This window comes from Anabas testudineus, chromosome 4 (assembly GCF_900324465.2).
Source record: "Anabas testudineus chromosome 4, fAnaTes1.2, whole genome shotgun sequence".
Lineage (NCBI taxonomy): Eukaryota > Metazoa > Chordata > Actinopteri > Anabantiformes > Anabantidae > Anabas > Anabas testudineus.
In genome coordinates, this window is record NC_046613.1 from 17991865 (window position 1) to 18015051 (window position 23187).

General features: G+C 39.5%; 2 protein-coding genes across 3 annotated transcripts in view; both read right to left on the reverse strand.

Moving 5' to 3' along the window:
- rabgap1l (RAB GTPase activating protein 1-like) overlaps nt 1–107 on the reverse strand; it is an 85253-nt gene extending 85146 nt beyond the window's left edge. For both annotated transcript variants that reach the window (XM_026345172.1, XM_026345170.1), the window contains exon 1: nt 14–107. The gene's annotated coding sequence lies outside the window, so the exon portion shown is untranslated. The remainder of the gene's footprint in view (nt 1–13) is intronic.
- Nucleotides 108–1003: 896 nt separating this feature from the next.
- On the reverse strand, nt 1004–17105 carry fam163a (family with sequence similarity 163 member A). Its single transcript, XM_026344847.1, has 5 exons — nt 16672–17105; nt 4157–4252; nt 3963–3984; nt 3501–3615; nt 1004–3257 (listed from the first exon to the last, which is right to left on the reverse strand). Exons 4-5 carry the CDS (start codon nt 3591–3593, stop codon nt 2859–2861), a joined length of 492 nt encoding a protein of 163 aa, XP_026200632.1. The 5' UTR covers nt 3594–3615; nt 3963–3984; nt 4157–4252; nt 16672–17105; the 3' UTR covers nt 1004–2858.
- Between the last annotated feature and the right edge of the window lie 6082 nt (nt 17106–23187).

The following is a 23187-nucleotide window of genomic DNA, read 5'->3' on the forward strand; positions in this document are numbered from 1 at the left end:
CATCGTTACTTACTTGTTCGGGGCGTTCAAGAGTTGCTCGCTAGCTGTCACAGGAGTAGCAGCGAAGATCGTTTGGGTGTAAAGATGAATCACTCGGGAGTTTTCTGCTACGTCTTCCGGTTTTCAAGTTTATCATGCCACGCATGCGCCGTACCCCGGATTATGAGGAAGTGGAGCGAAAGGCTGCAACAATATTCTACAATATTTCAGCATCAGTAAATGTGATTACAAAAGATGTAGGTTATTAAAAGTACAATTTTATTGTGACTTTGTTTAACAGAAGTTACCATTTTTAAGTAGGCCACAGACTAGAGGCTGAGAAGTGTCACCTAACTATTAGGAAATTCTGAGGTGTTTTTAATCAACTTAATATAATAAGTATATTAATACTCATTCTTTAGCTGTAAAAACACACTATTATTAGTTTCGCTCTCCACTACAATACAGCAATTATGTGACAAAAGAACCCAAATATTTTAGGCACTAAGGAGTCTTTAAAAAATGCCCTTGTAGTTTTTATTTTCCTGTAAACATACATACAATATGCAGTTTGTGTGACATGAAAATGAAAAATCAGTCACACAGGGGGTCATATCATCAGTTGCAGGCCTCTGTGTTTTAATTTTCTCTCTCTGAATATACTGTCAGACTGTGATTCTGAGTGTTGTCATGCTGCAGAGTGAAATTAGACCTGCAGACATTATATATTACGTTTTATTGCAACTTTACCACCAGATGGTATTATTTCAGATTCCTCAGTTTGTTTTCAGAACATATGTACATTACCTCAGTAAAGCTTATGTTTTTTGTCCCAAAATGCCATCCTTTAGTGAGAAAAACTAATCTAAAAGAATACTTTGTTTTGAAAATGTATTTTGAGAGGTGATGAAAAAAGTATTACAGAAATGTTTCTTTTTTTTATGTTAACATATTTCTGTGGAAACAAAGTGTGTGTGGTGTGTGTAATCTGAGATCACAAAAGAACCAATTTCAAGCTGTTATAAATCTTTAATTGTCAAAATTTAACACTGTCAATTATTTCTATTTCTGTATTTATCGTGTACAATTATTGTTTTAACCACACTTCTAAAAATGTTTTTTTCTATATTCAAAGATAACTACATAGGTAAATAGTAAAATTGATAGTTTAATACAATGGCTAAATAAAGAAATGGTGACAATTAACGATTATCTATGATAATGTAATAATAATTTTTGCCGGGAGATTTCATAATTTGTTTATTAAAATCAAAATCATTTTAGTGATTAACATCTAGTTTACCTAGAGAAAACTCACAATTTGAGGCTTTTCAAAATGCATAGGGTAAAAGTACTGCAGTTGGCTCTAATTTAAATTGAATCAAAAGATAATAGATAAACAAATGAAGTAGCTGCTCATCACTGAATTCAAATGATGTTACATGCACTACTGACAAAAGGTCAGAGAGTGCATTTTTGTTAAACGTTTGATTGACAACAATAGCCCCCTTGCAAACACCTTGCAAAATTAGCCAACATTAACACACCATGACAGTCCTTACGATTTCTTGCACTGCTTGGTCAGGCTCACTGAATACTGCTGTGCACAGAAATATAAAGACAAATGTCACAGTGAATATCATGTATGGCGAGCATTGGGTACGTGCCATGTAAAAAAACACAGTGAAACATTTTTCAATCACAAAAATTTGTACTTAAAACAAGAAAAGAAAAGAAATGTCACAGTCATTAGATTCAACATGAGAGTAGTACTGGAGTACAGGAAGAATGTGTAGACAAAACAGGACAAATTAGTAAATCACACTCCCTCATTCAAAATACATCTTATCCAAATCCCACGGTGCATCTATCTCCACCACGAGAACACAGTGAGATGCTTTCATTGCTTCTGGTTAATATTTACATTTGAAACCTTTTGTGTCACTGTGAGCAAAGAGAAATTCACCCAGTTCTTCTCAAGCTTACCACTGTTGCTTTTCTCTCAGGGCTCAGGCATCATTGCTTGGAGAGAACCCAGAAGCGACTTTGAACTGCTGTGTTCATGTCCAGTTCTAAATGTGTTCAGGTTTATCTACACGTGCAAGCATCGTGATACCTCGATGTGCACAGTGCTCATGATATTCTGTCGGTCGATTTGATGAGATGAAAACCTCAGAAAGAAAACGACTCATGATGCAGTAGTTTGCCACACAGCTTGCATAGAGAAAGCTCCAGTCTTCTGTCCTCTTCCACCTTTCCTGTAACTCTAACATGCTCTCAGAGATCCAGAAAACTGTAGAGGGGATGTTGACCTTTCCTTTTGGCATAATGCCCTTGCTTTTAGAAATGTATTTCAGTGTCCATTGTGTTTATCATGACAACATTGCTTCATAGTTGCTACTTACAGTACTTCTTAATACTGCATTTACTGTGTATTTAGTCTATTTGGCAGTCATTGGAAAGATACATAGCAATGAAAAACATAAATGATCTAAGATAGCCCTCAGTCAGTAAAGTCACAGTAACAGTCAACAAACAGTGCCACAGGGACACTTTCTTACAAGACATTTTATAGCTACAGCTTTATCCACCATCAATTATATAATTATGAATATGTAAAATGTAAGGGTATAATGTGCACACTTTAGTCTTCAGTAGTTGGTTTAGACAATCCTCACTTAAAGCCCCCAAAAGCAAAACTAAATGTGTCAACGTGACCTCCACAAACAGTGCGTCTCGATCCAGCAGATCCTCACCAGCAACTGCTGTAGGAGTCAAAATGAGTCTTGTGATCTGGTTGGTGATAGTGCTGGTGTAGTATGTGTAATCAAATAGAGGGGTTTTTGTGGGTATGGGTAGTGTTGGGGGATTTCGGGTGGTCACACCTCTGTGCTGATGGCTCGGGTGTTGGTGTAGAAATCAGGTCGCCGGCCTCGCTGAGTCTCTCTCAGCAGGGAGCCTCGGACGGCGGGCAGTGGCATCGCCAGCGCCTGGTTCTCATAGTGTGTGGGCATGTAGGTGACCCGCTCGCCACCGTTGCGCATCTCATCTGTGGTGCGGATGTAGAAGGGTGAGTCATAGGGTGAGCAGGTGGGGCAGTAACTACGGCGCCCCCCTGTGGATTTGGTGAGGTCGGAGGATCTGGGCTGCTCTGGAGGTGACAGGGACAGCGGGGTGATGAGAGACCCGTCCAGGCCGGTGACACTGCAGGCGTTGCAGGTGAAGTGTTGCTGAGAGATGGAGCCACTGTCAGACCCATTCTTCTTACAGCAATAGTACTACAGAAATAAAGGTACATGATGGTAATTTCCTTTTCAAACAAAACCGTTTTCAGTTTACAGCTCTACAACAACAGTTTTATTATTTATTAGAGTCTTATCTTGGAGTGTTTTCTTAAAACAAATAGGGTGAGATCATAGCTTCATGCGAAAGGACAAACAGAGCTGCACGAAGAGAAAGGAAGGAATGAACAAAATAATGTATGCGAACACGCTTCCATGTGTATGTAAAGAGAGCCATACCTGAAGTCTACAGTAACAGAGCACAGCTATGATACACAGAAGTATCACTGTGGCCAGTATTCCTCCAGTTATGACAACAGTTCCAGCTGTCATCCGACCAGCTCTCCATCAAACTCTGACAAAAGGAAGCGACACCGTCAAAAAGAGGCTAGAGGCAACTTTAACTTTAATCAAATCACACAAAGGTCAGTATTAAACACAGCAATGTAAGTATGAGAAAAAACTTAAAGGTCATCCTATAATTACACACAGCAGGTTACTTAGTTTGTCTTCAACCCAATGACATCACAAAGATGTCAACATTTATTTATTTTTATGGTTGTAGTGGGGTGATGGTAGTAGAGAGAAAGACAGCAAACATGGGACAAGACATGCAGCAAAGGTCTCTAGCAGGATCCCAAAATATATTATTATTTTATATTCTTTGGTACAAAATGTGACTTTAATTTTTGTTGTACTCACGTTCAGCAAAGTAGCTTAACACCTGAAAGCAGAGAAATGACACAGTTATAGATAGATAGATAGATAGATAGATAGATAGATAGATAGATAGATAGATAGATAGATAGATAGATAGATAGATAGATAGATAGACAGATAGATAGATAGATAGATAGATAGATAGATAGACAGATAGATAGACAGATCAGACTTACATCAGAGGAGTGTTGAAGATGATGGTGACTAGAAGTCAAGTCAAATTGTCAAAGGAGTGAGGTTACAGCACTGGATAGCCACACTGAATGAACATCCTTAAAGGGAGAGGAATGATGGAAAAAAATCACACTTTAAATCAAGACTGTAAACACTTTGTTCCACCAGGTGGCGCAAAGAGAACAGAAAAATATGTAATGCAGCACAGGGCCCTCACTGAAAAATGACTAGGCACATGTGCCACCAACACACTATTCAGTTATTTTTGCATTTCTTACATATATGGGAGGACACAATTTCAGCACCTGTACCTGGAGTGCCCATGGTTGTTATCATTGGTTGTAATCCCGTTCTTCTCAAAGCTAATTACAAATGATCAATGGAACAGAAAACAGAAAAAAGCATTCTGAATGTTTTTTTAATACACAGAGGAAAGATACTGGGAATCATAGTATTTAAATGATCTTTACTTCAAACAATAAAAAGTATAGATTTTCTTGAGCAGTGTCTGTCACCCTCTGTCTGTCTATCTCAACCACACACACACACACACACACACACACACACACACACACACACACACACACACACACACACACACACACACAGGTTTATGGGAGAGCAGCAGTAAAAGTGATTTAGTGTCCAAGGGGCTCAGTTGGTTGGGGGTTTTAATCTGAGACTTGCCCAGGTGAAGTGAAATCTATTCCTGCTGATAACAACATGTCAAATCCACAATTGGATCAGAGGAAGAGGCTTTTCGTGTGTGTAGGGAAAGGAAAAGTGGGTGTTTAATGTTTGAATGGACAGGTCTGTGGATGTGTGTATTATCTTCTCCTGTGAGCAGTTTGTCCTTTAAATGTATTGTGATGGATGAAGCTTCTCATCACGTTTCAATGAAGTCCAAACTTAATCATGGATCAGTCTAAAATCAGGCCTCCTCGCCATTGAAGAATGTTTATTTCACATGGTGTAAAGGACTTGATGGGAAGTCGGCAGGTTTTCTCATGCGCTCACAACAGCAGGAACCTCAGATAAGAGCGGTGCACCACCTTACCCAGCTGCAGGCCGGGTTGAGTCTACTTTATATTTTGAAAACAGGATTGGAGGACCAGCTGCCCAACAGGCCATGGAGCAATTAAAACCCACCCCACCAACTTGCAGTGTAATCCACTGTTACCAAAGTGCATTACAAAATAACTCAGACATGCTGAGTATCTGAAACTGTTGAAAACAAGAAGGTGGCACTACACTCACTCAGGCTGCAATCAGAATCACTACACTGCCGCTGAGATCATAAACCATGTTTCTGTCAGAAGGTACGCTAGCCTTCAATTATTTGTGTAGACTAAATGGGTTGACGGCTGACAGATTCCTCTTAACTATTTTTCATAATTAATGCCAGCATGGTGACTTGTACTGCAAGAAGGAAATGGAAATGGAGTAACCACATCATCCTTTATTCACACACACAAAACTGCACACACTTGTTCATCTCCTTGTTTATGTGCTGCTCTGCAAGCAGACAGACTTGCTGGTTAGATTAATTTGAGTTTACCTCGTTTGACAAACTACAGAACATGAGATATCTGCATCAGCAGACGCTCGCATACACATATACACAGAGGCATGCTGAGCACAAGCAGAAAGAAAACTGGATCAGTCACCGTTGGGTCCAGATTAGAGTGGTCCTCAATCCCCCATACTGCCTGAGGAGCCCTCTATACTGATAAGACTCTCTCTCACTCCCGCTCTTTCTGTTTCTCACACACACACACACACACACACACACACACACACACACACACACACACACACACACACACACACAGACACACACACACACACACACACACACACACATACAGTATTTATACAGTAGTATACTCATTCATGCGTTACCAGATAAATCAGGACATCCTAATAAAACATCCATTAGAGAAGACAGAACAGTACTTCAGAGTACTTCGGCAGCAGTCAGCATCCAAAAAGAAACCGTAGTTTCATTTACTACATAACACCAGTGAATGCCACACAAGACAAATGTCTAATTGGCAAATAAAAATTGATATTGCTGTATAATATATAGAAAGTCTGAATCATTTTAGTAAATGTGAAGCAGCAGAATTCATGTCATTGTAGCAGCTTAAAGTATTATACATACATAATGTATACCAGTGATACCGGCTTAAGTCTTCAAGGATTCATAGATTTAAAGGAGGCGTTTAGCTTGTTTCTAGACTTTTTATTAGTTCCTATGATCCTTTACTCCACTTATTTCCAGATAGATAGAAATACACAAAAACTAGCAACAAGTCTGTAGCTCTGTTTCCACCAAGGTGGCAAAAATAATAATAATAGTATGTTTTTATTCCCTGTGGATGACGACATCCTCACAGACACAATCCCATACATGACCTAGTTGTGGAGTGGAGCTGCACTGCATTGTGGGTTCACTACTTTTCAACCACAAAATACATTTTACATCATCCCATCGCTGTTCCCATCACTCTGATTGACACTGGCACTGTTTTTTTTTAAATGCATGTTTGTTATTTGGAGGTGCAGTAACCTGTCACCAGATAATTGAATCAATGCCTGCAACCTCTAATTCAACAGAAACACATAGTCAAATTCGAGTAATGTTTAAGTCACAATTACAGAATTAGTGTTGTTTGTTCCTAGCAACCTGTAAGGCAGTTGATTTGCTTTCGATTGGTAAGAATCAAAACAATTTTGTAGTATTATCTTACATGTTACATTATTATATGTATTATATACATTATAGACATTATATTTATTTATACAACACTGCATTAAACTATGCGTTTTTAATAAATTACATTTCACTGTTAGGTTACATTGTGTTACATGCATTCATGTAATGAAAAACTGCACTCGGTTTTAGTCTATTATGATGCCATTACTGAATAAGATGATGCTACTATTATGATGTTTAAACACTACATGTAATCAGTCTTTATCTGTAGAATAATAGAAGTCCCCTCATGTCATAAAACTACAAGTTTCCTATGTATTTCCTTGAGTAATGAGCTCTCTCTCTGATGGAGTACTCCCTTTTGAGTCTTGGCCATCAGTCTTCAAGAGCATCTGAAGGACCTTGACTGCCCTAGAGTATTTTTACAAGATTGATTCTTTGGATCTTAAATTGCTCAGACCAGCAGGAAGCTTATGTCAGAATCTACTCCTCCAAACACAATACAAACACCATCTGTCCTGTAACATAAGGGCCACAGGTTTCATCTCCACAATATGTCCGGTCCGGTATGTTTGAGCAAATCACCAATTTGTTCGCTTCTTGCTCAATCTCTGAAATGTCAGTTTGGTTGAAATCTGTGACAGGATGTGAGGATTTTGTACTTTTGTCATTGCAGATAAAGGTTAATGAGAAAAGAGTGTTTAAGGTCATCTTATTTTCTGCATTTAGGTCAAATTCTTTCTAATTTGATTTTACAGTAACATGATTATTCCATTATACAACATGCACATACTGTATATGAAACCACAAAACATTCAAGCATATTCTTAACTTCGCTTTAAATTGGTGGTAGGTCAAAACTGATTCTCAACACTCAACACCACGCCAATGAACAATAGGGAGTATTAAGATGATGACACAGCATCAACCTGTATTAGTAAAACAAACAAGTCTTTAAAGTAAGTGCTGATTAAGCAATTGCATGGCCCGTTTGCCAGCTCACTGTTATTAACAAAATAAAAGAATTGAAAAACCATGTTTTGCCAGATTGAAGTGTTTGTATTGCTGATGAAGGAGTAAACTGTAGTTAACTCTTAACTCTTAACTGTAGTTCCACGGCCTTGTTGGACCACAATGATGAATATTTTGGGCTGTATTATAAAGGGAAACAACCTTCTCTCCCTTACTGTCGATTCTATTTTTTCTGTTTGTTAATCCCGTTCATTAAAGTGCAAAATAACATACAAGAATGCTGTATAACTGTATGTATGCTCATCAATTCTGGATGAAACTTCTTTGAGTTCCTACAATTCAAATGTTGGCCTCTCCAGTAGCAACAAATAAGACTCAAAGCAAGTAAACCCAGTAAATCCAGCAATAATTCAGGCAAAACTGCAGCACATATTATTTTGGAAAGCACCAGTTTGTCATCTAAACTCCACAGCTCTATGGCTGCCATAGTAAACAGCGAGAAAACAAGTCACACATCCAAACAGGATTGATGTTCACAGTTTAAAATGTAATTTGTCTAATCCGGTTATCTGGAATTCCAAAGGCTTTCCTCTATCTATTTCCCTTGTCTCTGTTTCGGCCCTGCGTGGGCATGTGTGTGTGTGTGTTTCCATGTGTGTGTAAATTTGTGTTTGTTTGCATGTGTGGGTGTGAAGCAAATGCAATTTAGGGGGTCGCGTTAGAAACTGTGGAATTTCTTTTTATGAAGATTATTTTCTGTAAAAGTACAATCAGGGGTAAAATATCAAAAGAAAATAACATAATCTGTTAAAGCTGCACTGACAAACTTCACACTGGCACCAAATTAAATCTCAGGTAAAACTGTGTGGATTATTTATTGTCAGGTGTATGTTGAAAGTAGACTCTACATGGTTCACTTGTGTTTGGTGGTTGCAGTATAGCTTAAACTCTAAACTTGCAACTAAAATTGCATAAATAACATCTGGCAAAAAGCTTCTTTGCACTTACGTTTAACTCATTAGCACTGTTATGTACTGTGAATCACTGGAAACTGGGTACATGAAAACTCTAACCAGCTAGTGGCAATAGATGAAAACTCAGGGAATCACCCCTTATTTGGCATTTGGAGCTTTGCACACCGAGCTCTTTAATACTACTCTTACTGCTACAGTATTAATTCAGAGAATGTTTATAAATGTGCACCTTTTTAAAAGTACTATAACTTATAGCATGAGTTGCATTTGCAATGAGACACGTGAGCATATTTCATATTCTTTCATTACCAATGTTAAAACATTTTACCACAACACCATTTCCCAGTTTACCCCCAGTTAAAAACTATACATGTACTGTACTAAGTGCTACTTTTAGATGCAGTGGAAAACATCTTATGAAACAGCAGGCAAAATACAGAACATACAGAAAAGATGAGATTGCATGTTAAAAAATATCTTTACAGCAGGTTACTAAAACGTAGAGAGAGAATATTTGCACATCCTGGATGTGAACATCTACTGTACATACTTTATGTGACCTTGAAAACCACCTTGATGTATTAAAGGACCTACAGAAGCTCTTAAGCTGCTGCAGCAGTCACAGCCCAGTAGGCACAGACTGATGACATTGAACAAGTTCAATTACTTGATTTTCTCATGATCATCTGGAGAAAAGAATGCAATAGATGAGAAGAATTATCCTCATGGACCTGTCTAGGAAAGATGATCAATAAAGGTACTAAACCGGCTTTGTCCCAGTGAAGATGGAGAGAGATAAAATGACAGACAGTTGGAACACAGTCCGAGTCTTTTCCACTGTTCAAATTTGGACCTTGTTCCAATCCTGTATACACTGATGGCAGATTTATATCCAGTGTACTTTATGTTGTTATGCAGCTCTCCAGACTACTGTACGCCGGCCTGCCAACTCCTGATTCAGCCTTTTCTGGACACTTGCTGTGGCTCAAGATGTGGTGAATACCTTTACTCACATGGCAAGTGAAAGATTCATTAATCACAGCCTATCTGTAATTTTTATACATGCCAAATCCAATTTCTTCCTTTCCCATAAAAGACTATCACTGTATATCCAGGCCAGGAATTGCTATGGGTCTCCCAACAGACTCCTACCCTCTTTCGCTCTACAGCACATTCATTACTATCACAGTCGTGAGTACTATTGCTGCTGCTGCTGCTGGTACAACTAATAAACAGCTTGTTTCTACAGTCACAATTACTCTAAGACCCTACTAAAAATGCTGACAAATAAATAATGCATCCAGGGAGTTTTTAATACTAATACTAAATTTGGCACATAGTTACATGAGAGTGACTGAGATGCTTTGAGAAAGTGTAGAGAGTGTTAGAAATTACAGATATTTTTCTGGTAAGAATTCAACAAAAACATTAATGAAAACACGTAGCTAACAGTAATTAACTAGTTTAACATATTAATCCTACCTTACCTTAGGGAAAAATATGTCAAGAAAAACCTAGAACAACGTAGATCAGCAGCAAAATCCAGTGTTTGGCACTATGTGAAGCCATTGCTGGAAAAAATGTGTGATTGTGACAGTATGTAATTATTTAAAATGTTCTTAAATCGCATCAGTGAAAGAGAACTGGTGGCATGGGGAGGTTTTTGGCGAGTCCATTAAAAACCACAATGGGCGCAAAGCCTGACAGCTCTTAAACTAAGACATGTAGGTGGATTTGCTCAGACACGTGATGATTAAATTTGACTGGAAGACCATTACAACAACTCACATACACTCTACACAAAATATCAAAGTCTGTGTGCCGCACACATTGATTATAGCCTACCTGTACCACAACAGAAGATGTTGTAATGCTACTGTACAACTGCTGTAGTGTAGAGGCAGCAGTGGAGCAGCATAGATCACACTTTGTATTCAAACCAGTCAGCACCCAGTTTTCAATCCATAGGAAAATGTGTATATAGAACATAGTGGTGTCAGAAAACAGTATTAAGGTACGGTACGTCCTGAAGCTTATACAGTATATTAAACACATTTGTTTGGTTCCAGCTGGGCCTACACCTGTCTCTTGGAATCAGATTAGAATTTTGTGCAGGATAAATGTGGTCGTATGTGTTTTTCCATCCTGTGCATGCCAATTATTAAATGCTTATCAAGATGTATTAAACAACAATTTAATACATAGGGAGAAGGTCAAAGAGGTAAAAGCATTGTGTTCTAGATACTTTAACAGGATTATGCTGAATGTTTTTATCCACTGCAATCAGCTGAAATCTCTTTAAACAGATGAGCAGCACTGACAGCAGCACTACACGTTTAGGCCAAAGGTAAAACCCACTGAGACAGTGACGCTGCCTCAGTCATTAGGCAAATGGGCACTGATCCATGGGGGATATATCTTCACACCAAGCCAGAAAAAAATGTTCAAGAAGGAAATGGCAGTGCCTTGGAATAACTATATCTTCTCATGATACCACCATGTTATCCAAATTTGTAATGGCACATACCCTCGGGCAGCACACTCCTGAATTTCTTACAAAATTTACAATCAACAAAACAATGTTTCGTTCACAAATGAACAAGAAAGAACTTCGAGAGATATTTAACCCAAAGTGGAGATTTAAATTTTATTAAATTTAATAATTGACGAATTGTATAAAGTGAACCTCCACTGTTTTTGTAAATGCTATACAACATAATTCAACATTTTATACAGTAGAAATTGGGTCAATTGTAGGATGAACCCACAAAGTGCTAAATGTTTAATGTCAACCACAGCTTGTTAGGATTATCCACAAACAATCAAAGCCAGAAGAGAGTTACTGACTTGCTCACTTGCCCTTCAAACTGAAAGAGCTGAATTGATTTCCTACTTAATTTATGCACAGTTTAAACAGATTCACTGCAAAGAAGTTCAGCAGGAAAAGGAACAGACTTTAAACATGCCTACAGCTTAGACATTTCATTATAGCTGCTCAGCTCCTCCCTACTGCCCTGTGATATTTCAGCTTCTCTCTCACACTTGGCAGCGGTGCTGCATCGTTGACTGAACAGCCAGTATAGGGCAGCGGGCAGCCTGGGAAGATGTAATTACTGTACTGCCATTCTGCTGGTCAGCACAGCAGTCTCATAAAAGGAAATGAAATGGTTCAGCTTCTATCTTTGAGGGAGTAATGTACCACGAATATTACATTAGCATACATTCACATGGACATTTTATCTGTGACAGTTAATACAGTGAGGGAGCAGAGCCAGATGGCAGAGCAGGAAGACGTCGGGGCTGCAGAGATGCCTTGCTCAGGAGCAGAAGAGCAGAAGGAGAGGTTAATGAGTTGTTAGCTTTCTCTAAGGACTAGCAGATATAATTGTTTTACCATGAGAAATTAAACCATCAAACTTCGAATTAGCCATTTGTCTGTGGACAAATGCATTTTACCACCGTGACCAACATTCTGAACCAGCTACAAATTTATTTTCATTGCTCATTCTTCATGTTTTCTATGGTATACACAGTATATATGAGCTGAATGTTTGGTTGTATTGTAAAACATAGCCACTGTGATCAACCTGTCCTCCTCCTCGATTGTCAAAATGGATATATTTAAAATAAACCAGCCCGAATGAACGAGCAGGTATGAGTTTCAGTGAGATGCTCAAGACAGAGCCGGGCACAGAACTGAACCTGCTGTATGACCTTCAGATTGCAGGATGGTAACTGAATCCACTGTGCCATCCTGTGAACAGACACACAGAAGAGGAAATGCTTCCAGGACAAACAAAGACTCAAATCTCCTCTCGTCTTTCTGCATTAGTTAGGTGGTGGCTCTCATCTAATTATTTCCATACAGTATCTGAAGCTGCAACTGATGAGATCATCTACAGCACTTCATATACTTCATTATATGTTTCAAATACATTCTCTCTCTCTTCAGTCATTTTTATAAGTGATCATTTTTAAAATGCATATTGACACATTTTATTTCTCTGAAATCGATTCTTATATATTTAAGATATTAAATCCTTATATAACGTGTGTTTTGCAGCCGAACTAACTTAAAAAAAAGTGGGTATGTGTACAAAAGAAGTCAGTTATATCCAGTATTATTTAATTAGTGTTAATAAAAAACATTTTAAGTCAAGTGTTAATCTAATAAGAATTAGCTAACAGTGAAATCTGAATAGTGTTATGTTGAAAATGTTGACATCAGCAGTTTTACAGTTAAATCTCAGTTGCGCAACATGTTCTATTCATATTTAATAAATATTTCACCACATATTTCTCATACATATCTATTCCATGTTCACCTAACACCACAACAATATTATCTGAGCCCTGTAACCTCTGACCCTCTCCCTCCTTACTATTCATTGCATGTGAGTTGATGATCTAGGTACCGTATTGCACTTGCCTCTGGTTAACAGGAGTTATAAAAAAAACTGCTTACTGCATGTGTAAATGTTAGATTTAGGCTTAAAGCAATGCTTGCGTAAGAGGGCCGCTACAGGATCAGTTCTATATTTCAAATAATGATGAATAAAACAAAGTCAGGGAGCCGGTGGGTAGTGATGACAAAGGGATGAAATTTCATGAAAGAAGAGAAAAATAAAGAAGCCTGAGCAGAGTGAGAAAGGAGTTTTCTCACTCTGCTTGAAACAGGAAGGTAATTTGAAGTTGAAATAGGTTGTCTAAGTAACAGAGAGAAGGTCATGAGGGGTGGACAGGTGTTCAGCTTCCCATATTGTAGGTGTGTTTCATAGATGGAGCTGTGAACGTGAGGCTAGTGACCAAAGAGCAAGAAAGAAAAGGCAAGCAGACAAATTAGCTTAATGTCAGTGTAAGAAAAGATGCAGGAACATGAAGGACAAGACTGACTGTTTGGTCTTAATATAGATTTATACAGTGGTTGTAGTGGCATGAACAGGGCTATGGACTCACACTTCCTCTGCACAAGACAACTGATGGTCTAAAGCACATTAAGAAGACAAGAAATGTGCCAAAGCTAAATATAGTTATATCTGAGAAAAAATAATAAAACTATAATGAGGGTTATTCAACACAATATGTAATTCCACATATGTCTTCAATATGTATTCAACTATGTACGAAATGAAATGTAATGAAATAAAAAAAATAAATAAAGCAAAACCACTGAAGCAGGTGTGTTCAAACTTTTTCCTGCTGCTGTGTATGTGTATGTGTGTTTCTGATGAGTCACCACAGACACAGCAGCCAGCAGCAGTAGAGCTCCATTAGCAGATAACAGCGTTTCTGTTCCAGAGGACTCTGCCAGCCAGTCTTCCTCTCACCGGCCTCATCCTCACCAAGCCTGCCCTGCACAATGCAACACTACCATCCAGTTATACGTCCACTCAGGTATTTTTAACTGAAGACAAATGAAACCTGGTCATAATTATTAGTCTGCAGGAGAATTAATTAACGCTACAACACAATGCCTTGCTTTAAGGATTCAAACTTAGGTCTGTCTAGAGAAAAACAGTGCGATGTTTCTGTACATGCATATTGTGCTGTGGCTCTATTTAGTTAATTAATATAATTCCCCCCACAAATATTGAAATAATAATTGTTATATTCTATAAATTGTAACTGCATTCACCATTACATATACTGTACTGTATCCTTAAGACCTCATCATCAGGAGATCTAATGTGTTAGAAAACTGCAGCTGGTGTCGTGGTAGAGTATCTGACTGAAGCTGGAGTTAGACCCAGGGGTTTGGTTTCTTGTCCTCCTAATGCTGCAGTGCAGTTTGGACAGAGCTCATCTCGCCTTTAATATGTGACTACAGGACACTCGGCTCGCAACTGTACGGCAAGAAATACTGATCCAGCCAACCAGAAAAACCTTGAGGGCTTTTCAATAATTCACACCCCACTCCAGAAACACTGAAACACTTTCCCCTTCCTTGGGTAGTTTGAGAGTCTCCCCACCCGCCTCGTGCCCCAATACAACAAACACACGCACACACACACACACATATATACACATATACACACCACTACCGCCACTTGAAAACACTCTTTCATGCATGTTGTCCCAGAAAATACATAAAGTGGAGTGTCAGCAGGTGGAAGCGAGACACGGCTTTACGTCTAGAGGCAGGCTATCAACCAAAGTTAACTACAGCAGTCGTCCTCCAGGAAGCAAGAGACGCTCCATTTATGATGCACATGCCTCTCCAGTACAGTAAACTAAAAATGACTTCACTTTGATTAGAAATGTAACTGTTAATTTCTCCCATCCTCTCTCCAACTCTTTTGCTGGAGGAACTTTTATTTTCATTACGATCATAACCAATTGCAGTGGTTATTTAGTTTTATAAGAATTATTATTATTATTATTATTATTATTATTATTATTATTATTAAGACATTGAAATTTTCCTTATAGTTTCACTAAAAAAACAAACAAACTATAAAGCCCAGCCACAGAAGTGATAAATAAGAATAACTTAGCTCAGACGGACCAAATGCTGCATTTTCCCACATCAAACCATTACACAACATGTATTCAATACGTTTTGTCTGTTGCTGCTGTGTTTGCCGTGACAGCCCTGACTGCAGACTCCTGTGGGAAATCAGTCCACTTCCTGTTATATCACAGCCACTGGAGGTGGAGGAATTACGAAGTGTGTGTGTGTGTGTGTGTGTGTGTGTGGGGTTGGGTGGGGAGGCGGATATAAAGAGGCTGCTCCACAGTAATTTAGTGAAGCTGTATTTTCCTGCCTCCTCTGTGAGAAATGGGTCAGAGCAGCACAGCACCTGCTGCTGGCTGCTGATGTGAGAGATCAATACACTTCAAATACTGAACTTTGGATGCCAGACATGCCTGGTATGCAACTTGGAAGTGAAAGTCAGATGATGTTAACATGTCTGCCCACGTGTAAATCACTTTTCAATTATTTTCACCTAAAAGACCCAATCTTATGTCTTTAAAGGGTTTTTTTTTTTTACAAACCAACAAAAAGGTGCAGTGACACAATGTGCATATAATTTAAACATATAAATCTGAATATCAAAAGTATTAATTTATTAGGAATTAAACCTTGTCAAGTGTATCTACTGACACTAAACAGAGGAAGTCAAATTCCAGCATTTGTATCTCTTTGAACAGCTAGGTGATGAAATATCTTTATTCTACAGGGAAATTTGACTTTAAAAAGTCAATCTAACTGTGTTTGTCCTTTCTGGCAGAAAGGTTGCATTACAGTTAGTATAATCTGGCAACCTTTAGAATTAAAAACTATATTTTATCCACATAGACGTTGTTCTTCTGATATCTTCACATCATGAGTAGGATTTCACACTTAGAGCGAGTGCCGTGCTCAACCCACAGAGACTCAGGATCCTGATTTTGTGCAATGTGCACCATGATTTTATAGAAATACTGGGCACCCAAGTGGGAATTCAACCCCTACACCAAAGACACTGCCTTTCTCTTCTCGTTATCTTTTCCATTAGAAAAGATGCAGTCCTTTTTATCAAATGTCAGCAGCAGCAGCAGCCTCTCCAGACCAGATGGATCCAGTATAAAAGAAGATCACAACGGCAGCAAAATAGAAAAACCCCAAGATTGCTGCTCCTGCTGAGCTGCTTCTCTGGCACTGATTTCATGTTAAATTAAAAGTAAAAATGTAGCTGAAATCACAGTTTTACATGGTGCGTAAATGTGACATTTACCCTGATACTAAGACAATTATTCACAGCAAAGCTCAGAGATTTTGCTACAACTTCTAAGGTTTGAATCCAAAGAATAAACATGCATCTAAAATGTCTTTCCTGTCATTGTCTCTCCTTTTCACCAGTGCACATACCTGATCTGGTTACATGGTCCGTTTGTCCAACTCGAGCTAATCCTGTGGAGTTTGACCATGAAAAGAGCAGAGAAGCACTGTGCACCGGACGGCGGTGGAACTTCTCCAAAGACGAGCTGGAGTCCGGAGCGCACAACGCGGCCAGGAAATCCCAACAGTCCTGCTGTGAGTCCAGTGGACTAGAGGTCAGAGGGAGGGGTGCCGAGGAAGGAAACCGACAAAACGGAGCATCGCCACTGAGCTACAACAGGATCAAACATACGTGTGAGAACGGAGACAGCGCTTCGGCATAAATGTTTGTTTTTACGCGCAGGTAACCCGCAAAGACGCTTTAACAGTAGCACGCAGCACTTGTCTTCTCGGGCTCCAAGGGGACAAGACAAGCGTCAGGACGCGAGAAATCACATCCAACAAGTGAGAGACGAGGAGGCGAAATGATCGAGTCCCCTCCGGGAAAAACTAAGAGGAGACGGTGGGAGGAGAGGAGCCGCGCCACATCCCAGAGAACCTCCTCGGCAAAGCTGAGGTGGTATTTTGTCTAAACGAATATAAGCAGAAACGCACGGCTGTGAGAAGGTGAAGTGTAAGAATAAGGTTGGACCATGGTCCTTGGACATTTGCCAGTTTACAGATTCCTGGCAGAACATGACAGGAGAGGAGTCGGTGATATAAAAAGAAATGACGCACATCTTAAAATCACTAGAACTCTTCATAAGGTTCTACTGTTCTCTACTTTATGAGAGTGAAGAGAACACAGGACAAAAACACCACAGAAAGCCAGTGTCTGCATCAAGCATGAAAATCTAAGGGTTAGAACATGAATATTAGAAAAGCAGACTGGTAACGTGGTTGTGGCCAGAACACAGCAAGTAACTGCTACAGTAACCCCCCTAAACACAGACCACTGAGCTACAGTAATTGATTTGCCCTCAATCACTGGTCCCTTAATCTACTTACTGTTGCAACCAAGTCAACACAAATACTGACAAAGAGGGAAGCTCTAGCTGACCAAACACGACTGCACAGTGAAACGGAGACAGTGAAACTCAGCACCCGCTGAGAAGATGAAGGTGATAGAAGTCAGGCAATAGGACTATATTGTGCAGTATTTCATGCAATAATGTAATATATTATAAAGTATTTGTTGGGTCAAACTGGGGATGTTGAAGAGAGCTCTTGAGAGGTCTCAAAATGACTAGAAAGTCCATTTTGATCATGGAAAATAGGTTTATGTTTACTCACAGATTAACTGAAGAAGGTGCCCTTTGTGGCACAGAACTTGTGCTTGTGCTTTGTTGTGAGCTGTGAAATGTTAAATGTTAAAAAGGGAAAGGGGGAAAAACTAAGTGGACCATGCAGCTGCAGGGAAAGGCAGTTTTGTACAGCTCCATACTTCATTTGTGTTCATCCAGCTTGAAAACGGCCTTTGCTGCTGCTGCAGAACCTACAGTACCCTGTGCTGCTTTTGCATTACGTCACCATAAATGTTACGTTACCCTCCGTTAGTATTTGCATTTCTCCGTATCCATAAGAACGGTTAGTCTAATTGTCTAGTCCAGTTAGAATCACTGCTAGTTTAAAGAACTGCTTTACTATAGAAAAGAGAGGTGATAAAAACACTGCTTTAGACAAAAGGTCATCAAATAAGAATCCTTACGTCCCAATAACATTTGAAATGCATTTAACCATTTATTTTAATGAAAGTCAGAGCAGAAGGACCAAGATGGGCTTTCTGATATTGTTCGATCCAGGCTGTTGGATTGGTCCATTACAGGAATGAGGCTGAGCCACAGGTTTGAGTCTCAGTCAAGTTCAATCTGGAGACTGATGAAGAGAAACAGGAGGAGCTGTTCCATGGAGGACAACGAGAGACAATGATGATTAGCATGGCCTACGGGAATGCATTATGTCAATGAGTGTCCTCACACTGACTCCCATACCAAAATGTGTGTGTGTGTGTGTGTGTGTGTGACAGAGACACAGAGAGAAAATGAACCTAATGTTATTTCCTGTGCTGGGAGGCAGCTCTGACTCGATGCCTATCTCTTGCCCCTCCTTATTATTTTAGCATACTGACTGTTGTCTCCCCAACCTTGTCCACACTAAAGTGAATTAGTATTGAAAATGTGAGTGTTTTTTCTTTCCAAGTTAACTTTTACGTCCCCTTTCCAAATGTTTAACATGTAGACTGGAAAGAAAATTCTGAAATATTTTAGCATCCTTTTTTTATTGTCTAGAAATCTCATGCACCGTAATCTAACCCTGACCCTGCAGATAAAGATAAACCTGCAACACAAGAGGAACAGATGAAGCAAAAAGAAGAGGGGAGGGGAGGAGAGAAGCAGATGATAAAACAAGGTGGCGAGAAAAATGGAGGAAAAAGACCGAGAGCCGGACAGAAAGAGGGTGGGGAGAAAGTGGAAAGCAGGAGATAGGAGCAGGGATGGGAAGCAGAGAGGAGTAAAGAAGCAAGAAGAGGAGATACGAGGGAAGAAGAAGAGCAGGAGAGAGAGGAGAGGCGTGTGGCTGATGATTGATCATGACTAAGCATTACACTGCTGGCTGTAAGTGAATCCATTCATCAGATGACCCGCTGCTCTCTACTCTTCATTCAGCCCTGCTTTCTTTAAACACAGTCCCATCGCCTAACTGAAGACTTAACATCAACATCTATCTATATTAACTCAAGTGCTGATACACGATTTTTCACAGCACAATAAATGAGCAGAGTAAGTTCTGTATGATCAGTCACCGGCAATCCAGCATCGTCGACTGTTTTTCAAGGATTTCCTTTTTCACGGAGTGAAATGTTTCCAAACATAAAATGAAGAGGTGTTACTAATTCATTAGAATCTCTTCATCCATCTTTTATGTTGCTCAGGATGTGAAGGATGTAGCAGTCACAGCTCTGCCAACACCTCTTATCCCCTATAGTGGATCGTTAGGTGCGTCCAACCTGGTGAAGGTGTGAATTGGGCCTGATGAAAGGGCAGCATGATAAATAAAAGACAGGTTGTGTCTAAGCTGATTCATGTCCTGAGGTGTTACTCCTCCTGTGCTGTGCTATCCTCCTCTGTAGCCGCTGTTTGGTTTCTCCAATGTAAAGCTCAGAGCATTTTTCACTGCACTGGACTGTGTACACTATATCGCTCATATTGTGTTTTGGAGTCCGGTCTTTGGGGTGGACGACTCTCTGCCTGAGTGTGTTGGTTGGTCAACCATCCTACTTCACATGCAGATTCGTGAAGCCTGCAGCTCGACATCATCACTGAGGACATCAAAATCGCTTCTGTACCTGCAGAATTGGTGGCAAAGCAGAATGTTTGTGTACGAAATGAGTGTGAAGAAAACCTACATACACACAACCAAACAAAACAGTTTCCAATTCACACTTACTGTCATGTTTAAGCGCTAAACATCACTGCTTTGGAAAAGAAGCTGGGTCTCTGTCCAGTAAGCTTTGGCAGCATGTTCACGTTGGCCTGTTTCGCAGTGCCTGATTTGGCTGCCATGTCAACACTCAGTGCCAAAGCAGAAAGGCATGTGCATTTAAAGAAAGTGAGGGTGCACAGTTTGCAGCAGTTGTTGGGAAAACAGGCAGCCCAACGTTCACACAGAAGATCAGAGTCTGTGCCCCGTCGCACAAAAGGCTGTGGGTCAGGAAGGTAAACATGTCATCGCATGAATGCAGGGTTAGGAGTTCGATCCCGTGCTACTCCAGTTGTGGAAGATGCTTATATTTGTGTTTACTTTGGATAAAAGCATCCACACAATAACTATTATAGTTAGTTTAGATTAACTGCTACTGCTACAAAAATATTAAAAAGATGAATCCAATCATCCAACATCAACGTTCTGACGCTCTTCATAACATTTTTGTTCCTTAGCACTTTACAATAAGCATGTTGAATAGTGCTGTGCCCAAAAGAACTTGTCTACTGGTGCATGCAGCTGCCGACTGTAGCTTTAAAAAATGAGTCTTTACTGTCCCACTGTTGACACTTGCTGCTTTGCAGAACACTCTATATATATATATAAGAATGAGTGGGAGCCTGCACATCTCAGATATGTCCTATGGCTGAATGTCTATTGTTGTACAAATCCTGCCCAATGCACCAACGGGACAGACTATGGAGGGAGCACAGACTGTTTAATTACAGAGATTCACAGTACTGTACTCACTAGGACTCAAATAGGAGTGTACATCTTTTTTCATTGTCTGAGTAGATGATGTATTTTATAATCTTTTAGAGATTTTAACTTCCAGTGTTTACATAGAGAAGGATAGCAAATGTGACAAAAGGAGGGAGGATGGGGTAAAGATGATAATAAAAGAGGATCCGAGACAGAGAGAGTGAGGAAGTGAGAGAGGTCTATGGGGACAAACAATGCCAGTGATGGTGTATATTGTCTCTGTTGTCACTGAGTATGGCAGTTTGATGCATTGCACTGCTGGATCAAACACAATTCTATGAATGCGGACAGCCTGGCGTATCTGCATATTGATTATTTGTGGCTGCCATAAATATGGTTTAATGGAACTGTCAGTGTGCCATCGCATATTAACTGAGCCTGGAGCTCAGATGCAGCTGGATACTGCTGGCAAACCATACCGGTCACATCTGCATCCAGGTGGAGAACAGCAGGAAGTGAAGCAGACAACATGAGAAACCTGTAGTGACTTGAATAAACTTGATGGGTAGAATGTGAGAAAGATTCCTATCTGAATAACATTTTAATTTCAGCAACTCACCCATATGTTTAAACCATTCTGAATACAGGAATAGTAAAGGTGCTTTGGAGTTTGCTCTAATTTTAACTTATCATCACAAGCAGGGTTGAAAACAGGTAGAAACAACACAGAGTTTTTTAAGTAGTAATAGTGGTAGCATTTGGGTTTTTTTTTGCATTTGCAATGTATAATTCATCCCTTCCACAGACGGGCTGCTTCTATATTGTGTTGTGATGTGAGGACGGCCAAACAGTCAACTCACAGAACAGAATTTAAACTGACACACCACAATATTTAACAAGAATGTGGAATCATATGGGCAGGCATCAAGGGCAAGGGCAGACAGACTGCACTCCTCAGCTCCCCAGTGTCTCTTCAAGACCTCCATTAATTCACCGAGCTATGAATTCTCACACTTTGGACTGACAGGGAGCCCAGCTGGGAATTTCAGGGGAGGGGCATCAGGACAGCTTGGATGCCCCTGGTTTTACACAAAATTAAGAATAATGTAATAGCTTTTATATTAGTTATAATGTGCAGGTTAGCCAGCACATCTGTAGCAGGGTTCCCTTTATCTAGTTTGAGGATTAATCATGACTGGTTCACAAACCTTCAAGCACCACAGCATAAAAGCCACAGTTGAGACTTTAAAGTTTTATCCCTGTGATGTGTTTATGCATAGAAGAACTAGAGGCCTGAGGGATTAGCAGGAGAATTAGGCTTCTCTCCACTCTCCTTCCAATTGTCCTGAAATTAATATGGCAGATAAGAATTGTGACACAGGGATAAAAATACAGGCGCCTCTTTCCCATTAATTATCTCTCAGCGGATGACTGTGACTTAAAACATCCTCATTTACACACAACATATAAATTCACACTGCTCATACACGAACCTGCCCAAATACTACACACTCTTTTAGAAGGCACACGCGGACATCCTGAATCTTTCATTATGTAAAAGTAGCCTGGCAGTAGAGACAAGTAAAAGCAGCCAATGAAAATCTAAGAACACACCAATTAAAAAGCTTGTTGCAACTGGAGCTGAGCTGCAATCAAGGCAATAAAAAGAGCAATGAAGGAAGGATGGTTACATGGAAAGAGGATGACCCGATTATACAGCTACATCATGGCTGAGCACTCGGCATCATCAAGATGCAGAACCAATGAGCAGTATGAACATTCACCAGCAAGGTAGACTGGAATATATAAACATTGTACAAAGCATAGATGATGGTGCAGAGAGAAAAATGTTGCACATTCATCCACTTTCAGCCACTTATCTGAAATGTAATAGATAATGTGATGTAATATGTAATGGATAATTTTATATTGTAATAAAACACAGCCTTTGTTGGTCAGATTTAAGGGATTTGCACAGTCAGCAAATGACTGCATGGCAGCAGAAAATTGATGTAGGTCATTTCTATTTGTGACCTGATCATGACATCACTGATCCATCCGATTGATTTTGTGATTAGACTATGACAGCTGTTTACCTTGCAGACAGCTTCTGCTCAAGAGAAAATACTGAATGAAGATTTTGTGATTGATGAAAAAAAAGATAGAATGTGACAAGAAATACACGCCAATCATAGGATGTCATCAACCCATCACCATCAGCCAAATCATAGCAAAGACAGTGAAAATTTTACTTGTCAACATCACAACAAAAGCATTTTTTAAAATTTCTTTGACACACGGATCCATTTATTAGAAGTGAAAACTGCACTTGTGCACAACAACATTGAGATAAATGTAAAAATAACTGTAATTATTACATAT